The sequence below is a fragment of the Chenopodium album genome, chromosome 20 (assembly GCF_948465745.1).
Source record: "Chenopodium album chromosome 20, dcCheAlbu1.1, whole genome shotgun sequence".
NCBI lineage: Eukaryota > Viridiplantae > Streptophyta > Magnoliopsida > Caryophyllales > Amaranthaceae > Chenopodium > Chenopodium album.
The window spans coordinates 38297367-38309740 of record NC_137853.1 but is presented as its reverse complement, the minus strand read 5'-3'; the positions used below and the strand labels follow the sequence as shown (position 1 = coordinate 38309740).

At 32.3% G+C, this 12374-nt stretch overlaps 2 protein-coding genes across 3 annotated transcripts; one reads left to right on the top strand and one right to left on the bottom strand.

Annotated features, from left to right (window-relative positions):
- Window positions 1–904: 904 nt before the first annotated feature.
- Window positions 905–5281, bottom strand: LOC145598351 (uncharacterized). 2 transcript variants are annotated; one of them, XM_081654695.1, is made up of 2 exons: window positions 5035–5281; window positions 905–1222 (listed from the first exon to the last, which is right to left on the bottom strand). In XM_081654695.1, the coding sequence occupies exons 1-2, from the start codon at window positions 5155–5157 to the stop codon at window positions 1001–1003; spliced, it is 345 nt and encodes a 114-aa protein (XP_081510821.1). In that variant the 5' UTR covers window positions 5158–5281; the 3' UTR covers window positions 905–1000. The 2 variants fall into 2 exon arrangements, with proteins under 2 accessions (XP_081510821.1, XP_081510822.1); XM_081654696.1 differs by lacking the exon at window positions 5035–5281 and adding an exon at window positions 1801–2408.
- A 1943-nt stretch (window positions 5282–7224) lies between these two features.
- On the top strand, window positions 7225–8154 carry LOC145597186 (uncharacterized). Its single transcript, XM_081653339.1, has one exon. The coding sequence runs from the start codon at window positions 7225–7227 to the stop codon at window positions 8152–8154; it is 930 nt and encodes a 309-aa protein (XP_081509465.1).
- The last annotated feature ends 4220 nt before the right edge of the window (window positions 8155–12374 follow it).

Here is a 12374-nt window from a genome sequence, read left to right as displayed (position 1 = left end):
TTGGACTTGATGTTCTTATAAACTATCTGCTAAAATGATGTGGAAAAACCTGATTTCAATGATATGCGAAAATGTCTGTATTTATCCTCCCCATTAATATCGGTTTTTATGCTATGAAGTAAGAATCTGTATTCTTCACAAGGATCTTGATCAGGGATTATTGTAAATTGTAATATGTGATGAGCTGAAATTGATGCTGCTGCATTTAGTCGCGTATATGAATCACTATCAAAAGTTTGAATGCTCTGTGTTAGAATTATTTGGTTATTAGAGTATGAAGCTCGTCTTTGTATTAGCTCAGTTCTTGGACCCCCTACCCCCCACCCCCAAGCTAGACCTTGATTGACCAGGCTAATTGGCATCCTGATTTCAGCGTATGTACCTTGCACATAACTAAACTCTGCTAGCAGGTACTAAACATGATTTTTTATATATTGTAAATTTGCTTTTGTACTCGTGCGTGTTAGTTTAAGAGGCTTTAAAAAGTGGGAACTAATATGAATAATATCATGTTTAATCTAATCTTAAGGCGCTATTTTATACTGAGCATACATGCTAGAAGTCCAGGAGCAAAATAATTTGTTCTGCTTAAATGGTACAGCAATTGAGAAACTTCTCATTCTCTGCACTAAGGAGATCTTGAGGTAACTACAAAGTGCTGATGTAGTGATGTACTGATAAATTGTTTTGTAACAAAACTAACAATAATTCAATCTTGGCACCCATATATGTCAATCAATATTATTAGAAGTGATGCTTTAATATATCTCATATTTCTTTCGATCTTAGCTATGGATTATATTTGTGCATTTGTCATGTAACAAGAGTGAATTAAAGTGAATGACAACATTTCGAGCTAACAAGTTGGGCAAAAAAATCATGTCATATAATTTCAGAACAGAAGAACCAAAGTTTCCATCAATTATATAGCAATGGAAATTAAACAATGCAATAGTCATAACATAACTATGTCTAATAGTTTTAAAGTTACATCAACAAGTTATTTGTTAACAGGATACTTAACAGCATTAAGCTGAAGCTTGCGAAGAGCAACTTGGCCAAGATCAATGCCACAACTATCAGAGAGTTGAATCAAATAGAGAAGAACATCAGAGAGTTCTTCACCAAGATGAACTTTCTCCTCTTCTTTCCAGTTTGGCAGACCTCTTTCTACCTCTCCTTTCCACTGGAATATCTCCGATAGCTCTCCCATTTCTCCCACCTGCATAATTTTACTTCGTTAATTTTTTTTCACCATTATATGGCGTATATGCATGAAAAAACAAGATATTGGTTGACTCTGTCTAAATTTAGTTGTCACATTTTCCTAACCATTCATCAATAACAATATGACATGATTTTTAATAGTCGTGTCTTTTTATTATCATCCTTCTGCTACCTAATTAAGAAATCTTGTCATGCATAGAGCAATGTTACTCTTATATTTATTAAGAAATCTGTTCATGAAAACAAGTATATAACACATTATAAATTGTAGAACAAATACAAACTACTAAAATGTTTAAACACTTTCACATGATACTACTAAAAGGTCTAAATTTTATACCAGGTAACATGTTCAAAGTTATTATGTACTAGTACTACCTTAAATGTACAATACTTACTAGTATTACAAAACAACAAAGAAATTATAGTCTCGACTATGTCATTTGTAATCTCGACCAATCACATCACATAATCGAACCTCAACAAAATCAAGAAGTAAAAATAACAAATTAAAGTGAATGAAGAAAAAAAATTAAAAAAAACAAGAGAAAAAGATTGTTGATATAAAAATACCAGAGCCAAAAGAAGGTTCCTAGGAGTATGATAAGGTTCCCAGCCTCTTTCCTTAGCAAAATCTCTCATCTTTTGCCTTAAAAGGTTTAAACTTACGCTTTCTTCTCCTGAAATTCCTGTCATTTTTCTCTCTCTCTCTAAAAAAACAGAGGAAAAAACAGAGGAGGAAGAAATGAAAGAGAAAATCAACTCAAGAAATATCAATCTACTCTATACTTAAATAAAAAAATAAAAAAAAAAATTGATAAGGGGAGGTTAATCTCAAAAGAAGGAAGATTTTGGAAATTTGATGATAGTAGTTGATATTGAAAGGTATCTGTTTGATTGTTTCCTATCTTTCTCTAATCTCTATGCTTATGTTCCTAATCTGGAGATTTGCTTTTATGATTGTGTCCCTTTTATTGTTGGTAGCATAATCTTCTAAATAGGCTATAATATTGTTAATAAATGATATTAATGATAAATATAAATTGATTGATATGATAATAGATATAATATAATAGTCTATCCAATTCCACCTACAAGGCTACCACTCATATCTAGCTGATCATAGGATTCATGGACCAACATATCTGATATTTTATCGAGTACCTAATACTTGATGTATATGTGTATGGTTTCAGTTTTACTCGTTCAATATTAGGTTCACAACATGCTAACCTTAATAATGCAACATATTTGGGATTACCTTAATAGTGCTCTCTCGCAGCATATTTGGATTAGTGTGGGCGTGTGGCCTTGTCTAGATTAATGATTTTGCATCCTGACTTGGTGATTATGGTATTTATACACAATCAAAATAATACGAGTAACTTTTAATTTAATAGTCATAGGATCCTCAACTAAACAAAATAAAATAAAGTTATTGCATATCCGCTCTGTCATGTAATAGGAGCGTGTTAGACACTATTGGGGAAAAATACAACTATGTCTAATAATAAGGTTACATGCATCAACTAATAAGTTATTTGTTAACAGGATACTTAACAGCATTAAGCTGAAGTTTACGAAGAGCAACTTGACCAAGATCAATGCCACAACTGTCAGAGAGTTGAATCAAATAGAGAAGAACATCAGAAAGTTCTTCACCAAGATGAACTTTCTCTTCTTCTTTCCAGTTTGGCAAACCTCTTTCCACCTCCCCTTTCCATTGGAATATCTCCGATAACTCTCCCATCTCTCCCACCTGCATTTTTTTCGTCGTTATTTTTTTTTTTTTTTTTTTTTTTTTTTTTTTTTTGACCACTGTGTAGTTTGTACATAAAAACACAATCTTGATAGACTCTATCCAATTTAGTTATCACATTTTTCTTAACCATTTATCACTAAAGGTATACATAATTTTAGATAATTGTGTTGTTTTTATCATCATTTCGTTACTTAATTTAATTTAAGAATATATTAAGACATCTAATCATTGAATAAAATTACTTGTACGTAGTATTATAGAATCAGTGACAACAGACAAGTATTTTTGAACATGTAAAAATAGTATACATGATTGATGACACATGACAATATAGCATCACGTTTTTACATTGGACAGTGAAAATTGACTGGAACACATCATTTGATGCACTTACGGAATAGTGGAGTAGTGTCATAGTGTGATTAGTTAGCCTAATTGAATTAAACGCACTATAAACACACGACAAACCACTAGACAAAACACCTAGAGATCTACTAGACTTTAATCAAGACCAATATACTTTTTAAAAAGCGATAAAATAATTTACTGTGCATAAAATTGCCTTCATAAAGTATGAGAACGGTCTCTTCAATTAATAAAAACTAGGTTATTTCCGTGCGATGCACGGTTTTAATAATAAAAAATCACTTGTAAGTGTGTAATAAATATTTTAAGCAAAACATAGCACGCAAATCGTGATACCTATAGTTAAATTAATTAAGTTAAAATAAAGGATATGTTAAATATTCTTATTAACTTCATAGCTTTAATAAATTTTTTAACATATTAGCGTTCATTTTTTTATTCAGTGTTGAAAGTTTGAAGAACTAATAAAGATGAGATTTTTTTTAAAACCTATGTAGGAGGAAAAAAAAATGTGAAAGAGACCCATTGTCAATTATTTGTACTCAATAGAAATAGATATTTTTTATTTAGTCAATTTAATTATAGAAAAATGTATAATTAGTTAATCATTTTCAAATATTAGCTTTACCTTGAAAAAGTTAAAAAATAAAAATAATAATGTGAAAAATAATTTTGGAGGGAAAATTTATTATAAGAAGGTGACACGTGGATAGTGATGATGTCAGTGGGGATTCCTTTAGTATTAGTTATAGATAGATTGGTTTGATCAATACGGAGTACAATTTCTTTTTTTTTTACGGAATTTGATCAATATAATTTAATCATGATAAATAGATATTGCATATTAAAGCCAGTTCCATTTTACTTATTTTTACATATTACATGAAAAAATAAACTTAAGATAAAGATAAATTTAGAAAAAATAAATTATATTAAGGATTATTTAAGCTAAAATTACAACTAATATAACTTTTGATAGTGTAATAGGTTCAAATAAGTTTGAGTGAAAACACTAGCATTCCAACATTCATGGCATCAACTATACAAGTATACAACCCATCAAAATTTTGGAACAAAAACAAACTATTCCCAAGTTGAAACACTTTAATATTGACATAATATAAAATGGGAGAGTGAGGGATAGCTCAAGTGGTTAGAGCTTTCCTCCCGATTTCCTCTCGGTTGCAGGAAATCCTGGGATTGATTCTCACCCCCGTTCTTGTGGCTCTCTAAACACCAAAAAAGTATAAAATGGACCTGAGCAATCCAAATAAGGAGGAGAGTTCGATCCACAAATAAGGTCCAAAAAAGTTTTAAACTAAAACTAGTTGGAATAAAAATCAGTTGGTGATATACAGTAGAATATCTTTAATCTTTCTCTTAAGTGAGACACTCACAAATGAAATTTCAATGAGTTTCAACAACTTTCACATAATTACGTCTTGAGTTTCAATTTTATTATTTATATATATTCAGTAATTAACCTAATTAGAGTTATAATGTAGCAATTTGAATGCAAGGTACTTATATTACTACTACAACAAGTCAACAACAACAAAATTTTAGTCTCGAGTTCTCAACCATGTCATTTGTAAACCAGACCAATCACATCACATCACATAATTGCAACAAATTGAGAAAAGAAATTCAAGAGAAAATGATAGTTGATATAAAAATACCAGAGCCAAAAGCAGGTTCCTAGGAGTATGATAAGGTTCCCAGCTTCTTTCCTTTGCAAAATCTCTCATCTTTTGCCTCAAAAGTTCTAAACTTACGCTTTCTTCCTTTGAAACTCCTGTCATTTTCCTGCTTCTCTCTAATAAAATTAAAACAAATAATTATGAAGAAGAATAAATCAAGAAATAACAATCTTTTATATACTAGTACTTGATATTGAAACCTAATTTGTTCCTCTGTTTCTCTAATCTCTATGCTTTTGTTCCTAAATATGGGGATTTCATTTTATGATTGTGTCACATATTATTATTGGCAGGTGGAATTAGACATGGTCATGTGGTGGGTCACGTGACCCACCGTTATTATTAAAATATTACTACAATCTGGCGGGCCCTTCCCTTTCTCCCTCTTCCCCATATTTTTTTCTTTTTCACGTGTTATGTTTTTTTATTTATAAGCCACAATTTATCCGGGTATTTTTGTAAATAAATCAATAAAAAAAAAAAAATTCAATTTATCTATTTTTGTTGAGAAACATGCAAACATGATTGAATTGAAGTTCACATGTGGTAATTAAAGTCAATGAAGACTTTACTAAGTACAATAATTTGTATAAAGTACAATAATGTATATTATTTTATTCAATTATTTTGGCTATATAAATGAAAGTTCACGTATTGTGAACTTAGGTTGGAAAACAAAAGAAAGAGTTTTCCTGCCATTCTACTACTTGCTTCCTACCTTCATCCCCTCAATGATAAATATCTTACTATCAGTAAAATATTTTAACACGTTATCAGCACCAGTTTCCAGTCAGGTATATTTATACCTACTTCTAAAATTTTTTAACAAATAATACTATCTACTACTAAATGTTTCGAGGAGTATGCTCTATAGTTGCCCACATTTGGGATCCTCTATACCAGAAACTCAAACATTTACTGTATTATATATACCTCAAAAACAACGGTAAAAGTTCTCTTACTTGTGAATTCATTACTATCATCTTTTGTTTTATTCATGTTGATGTTTCTTTGTTTGATCCATGTTGATATTACATACTCATTTTACGTAAATTTTGATCTTAGTTATTATAATTGCTAAGTAGTAACTTTGCATGCATATTATTAAGATTAACAAAAAGATGCAGCCTTTTATACTTATTATTATTCTTACTTTTACATACTTTTTGTGTTTCTTTCCGTTTTCGAACCCATGATCTTTTATATATATTAGGGCTCTCGGACCACTATGGCTTGCATTCCTAGTGTGATAACCTTTTACAATTATAAATATATATATATATATATGGATCATAATTTTATGCCAGTACATTAGACTATTATATGATATATTTACAGTTGTACAGAACAGTAACGGATAAACCTACCTCTATAAAAGGCGGATTTTCCCCCCAATTTCACCACAAATCCCTTATCCCTTCCCACTTTTTATCCAAAAATCACCTAAAAATTTTATCACCCCCTTCTTCTCCGATATGTTCCCCGACGACGGCAACCAGAACACCCAAAACACCCACAACTTCACCTTTGAAGAAGATTTAAGGAAGATAAAACAATATTTCCTTCTAATTACGGCGCTTGTAGTTCTATTAGTAGCAATATTAGTTTTTGTCATTATGTATAAGTAAAGCTTACTTATTTTGTCGTTTTAGTATATTAAAAGCTTGTTTTTGTTTTATTATGTTTGTTTGTTGTTATTAATCATCATTGTATAATATTACCGTTATCATTATAATTATTGTTACTACTGTTATTGTTGTCGTTTTGTTTTTTTTTTTTTTTTTGCAACTAACATGATTAATTTTTGTCTAATCATATAATTACTCACAATAATAAACCAAGGGGGAGAAAAGACTATATTATTTATGGTTTATTATTATATTAAATTTAATTATCACGTGTCTTATTAACTTAATTATAAATATGGAAGAACTAAACATGTGAGTTGTACATATAATTTGTTATTATAAACTAATTATCACATAATTTGTTGTAGCTAAAATGGGAGACCTTATGAAAAGACAGTTCAGCATCTTAGATTTATCTGGAAAGAAATTTCTGGAATGGAAAGTGGATGCAATGATGAATTTGAAAGCTCAAGGCTTGGAGCACACTGTTAAAGAAAATAAAAGTCCCTCTGGTCAAACAACTGATACTACCACTTCTGCAATGACTGTTGCAAAACCTGTTACTAAACAAGATAAGGCAAAAGCCTTAGTGTTGTTAAGGCATCATTTACATGAAGGCCTTAAAACTGAGTACATGATGGTTGAAGATCCCAAAGAATTATGGGATTGCCTTAATGAAAGATTTGGACTCCACAAAAGGGTGCTCCTTCCCAAGGCATTATTTGATTGGACAAATTTACGGTTCCAGGATTTCAAATCTGTAATTGATTATAATTCAACCATACATGAGATAGTGTCTATATTGAGATACTGTGATCATCCAGTTTCGGATGAACGGATGATTGAAAAAACACTCACTACCTTTCATGCAAGCAGCATACTGTTGCAAGAACAGTATCGTGAAAGAGGTTTTAAAAAGTTCAATGAATTAATGAGTGTATTGCTTGTTGCGGAACAAAATAGTGAACTTTTGTTGAAAAATCATAACCTGAGACCAACTGGGTCTTTGGCCACTCATCATGAGGCAAATGCAACAAATTCCTATCCACCCGAGTCAAATGCTACAAGAAGAGGTGGACGTGGAAATTACAATGGCCGTGGAAGAGGCCGTGGAAATTATCGCAGACGCGGCCGTGGTCGTGGTAGAAACAATTTTCAAAGAAACAGTAATTTCAAAAATTTTGAAAAACAGAAGGGGCAGTCATCTGGAAGCCACAAACAAACTCCTTCGAAAGGAAAAGACACATGTTACAGATGTGGCATGACAGGACACTGGGGATGTACTTGTCGTACGGCCAAACATTTGGTAGATCTTTACCAGGCTTCTGTAAAGGGCAAAGAGAAAAATGCAGAAGCAAATTATGTTAATGAGGAAAATGCTCCTTGTCCCAGCCTTGATGTATCCGATTATTTCATGGATAATGCTGAAATTGGAAATGATTTCATTCTTGGAGAAAACAACAATGCTTAGGTTTCTCATCTACTAATGTAACATATGCTATGTTTTAATGTATTTTCTTAGTTCCCTGTATTTTAAATTTCTAGTCATGTACTTTTAATCTCTATAATCAATGAAAAATTGTATAATATTATTCTAAACTAATCTCAAATTTATTTTATGAAGATATGGATCTACCTGAAGTTAGTTCCGAATATCAATGCCTTTTGGACAGTGGAACAACGCACACTATCTTAAAGGATAGAAATTATTTTTCACAACTAAAGTTGTTTCAACCAAATGTGAACACTATTTCCGGGTCAGCTAAATTAATTGAAGGATCTGGAAAGGCTTGTATAATGCTTCCAAATGGAAAAAAATTAATAATCAATAATGCTTTATATTCGAGTAAATCTCGAAGAAATCTCATAAGCTTTAAAGATGTACGCCAAAATGGCTATCATCTAGAAACAATGACGACAGATCAAAAAGAGTATATATGCCTCACGGCAGAAAAACATGGCAAGAAACATATATATGAGAAATTTCCAGCATACTCTTCGGGGTTATATCGTATAAACATACAGCCCGTAGAAATCAATATGGTATCTAACCAGAAGTTAGATGACAAACATTTGATTATTTTATGGCATGATCGTTTGGGACATCCAGCAACTGGGATGATGTAAAGAATAATAGCACATTCAGTTGGACATTCAATAAGAAATGTCAAAATTCCCCGATCAGATGAATTAACATGTTCTGCATGTTCACTTGGCAAATTAATAATAAGGCCATCCATGAACAAAATTGCTACTGAATCTCCAAAATTCTTGGAAAGAATTCAGGGAGATATATGTGGGCCAATTAATCCAGCATGTGGACCATTTCGATATTTCATGGTTTTAATTGATGCTTCTACACGATGGTCACATGTTAGTCTACTTTCAAGTAGAAATGTTGCCTTTGCAAAATTACTTGCCCAAATCATCAAATTAAGAGCACAATTCCCATATCATACAATAAAGAGAATAAGACTTGACAATGCCGGGGAATTTACATCCCAAACATTTAATGATTATTGTATGTCAATTGGAATTGATGTCGAACACCCTGTAGCTCATGTTCATACACAAAATGGTCTAGCTGAATCACTAATTAAGAGATTACAATTGATTGCAAGACCATTATTAATGAGTTCAAGATTGCCATCATCTGCTTGGGGACATGCTATAATACATGCAGCAGCGCTAATTAGATTGAGACCTACAGCTTATCATAAATTCTCACCATTACAACTTGTTTGTGGTCGAGAACCAAGTATCTCACATCTAAAAATCTTTGGTTGTGTTGTATATGTTCCCATTGCTCCACCCCAACGAACAAAAATGGGTCCACAAAGAAGGTTGGGAATTTATGTCGGGTTTGAATCCCCCTCTATAATTAAATATCTTGAACCATTGACTGGTGACTTATTTACGGCTAGATTTGCGGACTGTCACTTTAATGAAACAGTATTCCCAGCCTTAGGGGGAGAGAAAGTGGACCCACGTAAGAAAGAAATTGAACTTATTTGAAATGCAACACAACTGTTGATGTTAGACCCACGAACAAATATGTGTGAACAAGAAGTCAAGAAAATTGTTCATTTACAAAGTGTTGCAAATCAATTGCCTGATGCATTTGTAGACACAAAGAAGGTGACAAAATTACATATACCAGCAGAAAATGCCCCTGCACGTATTGAAATCCTAACTGGTAATAAGGCCATTGATGAGTCATATTTATATAGAGTTTATAGGCACGTTTATGCTAGTTTTTTTAGTTGCTTTTTGAGTCTTTTGTTTCTTTTTAGGTTGCAAATTCATAAGTTGTTCATTTTGTGCTTTATTACGCTTCGTTTGTGTTTTCTTAATGTTTCAGGTAGTTTCTATAACTATTTGGACGCTTTCGAAGTGATTTTGGAAGAACCAGATAATGAAAGGATGAAAAGTCGATGAATCGAGATTGTTCAATGAAGGATATATGTTTGTGGAAGCTTGTTTTGAGATTTATATGTATGAGGAATGGATATAGCATCCACAAGGGTCGTTATGCACTTTACGGAAACGAATTTGAGTTAGTAACGAAGTTAAACGATGGTTTACATAGTGTCAAAACTGACCTTTGTTCACTCTTTTGATCATAACTTGAGTTATACAAATCAGATTGATGCGATTCAAATTGCATTGGAAACTAGACTTAAAGAGCTTTCATTTGATAGGTCACACGCCCCAAGAAGCCTTCTATAACAGAAGTTATAGGCGTTTTAATCCAAGCAATGCTGTCAGCCACCCGCGGGATTTTGCTGCGGGTCTGTCCCGCGCCCACTCGAGGCCTGCCGGAGCTACTGCCAGCCCGCGGCCACTGACCTGCGCCCGCAGGTTCTGCCGAGCAGCCCACGAGGCATCATTGATGCTCGTCTTTCACTTGTCCTTTGATTCCGTTGATCTTATTCGTGCCACGTCACCTTCTATTGTCCAATAATAATTCAACTTATGTAATCTTTATTTTCTTATTTCTTTTCTTTAATTATTTTTAGATTAGTTTTAGGATAATATAAATACTCAAGGGATATTATTTTTCCCTCATGCTTTTTTATGCCTTTTTATTACTTTTTATTTTACGTTCTTTTTAGTTTTCTCTCTAGAACCCTAGTTTCTCATGGCATCTCCATGGATTCTTCCATGGATGATTCTTGGGTTTATGATTTTAATTCATTGAGGTATTTTATTTCTATTTTCTTGCTTTTAATTATGTTTTATTCCTTAGATCTAGTTTTATTTATTTATTTCATGCTAGAGTAGTTTTATTTCTAGGGTTTGGGAATTTATGTTTATATTATGAATCTTGATTGATAATTTTAATATTTTGATTATTCATATCTCTAATTGATAGTGTTTTATTGTTAATCTTGCAACCTGATCAATTGTATGATTAATTCATGTTAATAAGAGTTTGAATCGAAAGATCTTACTTTTAGAGGCTTACCTACAATTAGCAATTCTGATTATGTTAGCGACCGAACTACATATGTTGAATTGAGAGCGTTAAGACCCGACCGTAGGCTTAGCAATTACTCTAGATGATTTGATTGATTGAATTGTTATTGATTTTTGATAGATTTAGAACTATAAACATGGTGAACCATAACCTTAGGTCTTTTTATTATTTGTTTCATTCCTATTTTAATTTAAACTGCTTTTCTATCTGAATTTCGTGACTTGTTTAGTTTCTCCAATTTTTTAGAGGTTAGATTAAATACCATCTCTCTGTGGATTCGACCCTACTTACCCTACTATATTGTTAGTTGGTTTTGTTAGGAATTTATTTTTGACAGGTGTACGACAACCTATCAAATTTTGGCGTAATTCCCCCAAGCTAAACCGTTGCTTGTCCCCAAGCAACACTAGACTCAAGACGGAGGAACAAGACAAGTAGGACTTCCAAGGAACCAGAATAAGACCGACCTGACTCTCGAGCAAACAATCAAACCAAAGTTATTAAGACCAAAATTTAGCTCGGATACAAAAAGAACCACTCAACATCGCGATCCGCAATTGAAACCAAACTTGGCCACAAACGATTTCCCAATCAAGCTAGTCATCACCGCACACCTTGTAGAATATAAATATTTGATGCAACAAAAGGTAACATGACGATAGCAAGAAATAACGTTCACTCAATCACAAAACACACATGCCGATCAAAAGGACTTGTTAAAGCTTGTAATGGGGCAAAGGTGAAGGGGTAGGATAATATTTAGGAAAATGTGAGCGAAAAAAAGCCAACTTGGGGAGCAATAACATAAACACGAACAAATAATGATCTAAAATTCATTCTCCAATTGACATCACCAACTTTCTCTAAAACATTATATAGAACCAAGATTGAAATCAACTATACATCGTCATGGATAATCTTTTTCTTTCTTTTTTTCCTTTTTCTTTGCCTTTTTTTTCAATTCTTTGGCTTTTTCAACGAAGCACATATAAACAAGCTTTTTTTTTTTATTCTTTTTTTTTTTCTTTCGTTTTTTTTTCTTCACATCTTCAAGTAACACTTCTCAACTATAAATACAATTTTTTTTCTTCAATAATCATTCCACCATATATGTTTTGCGTAAAATGAAGCTTGAAAATGACAAACAACGACACCACATCAATAAGCTCCCCAAGCTAGCTAGACTTGGGAATAGTAACCAATGGGGCTAA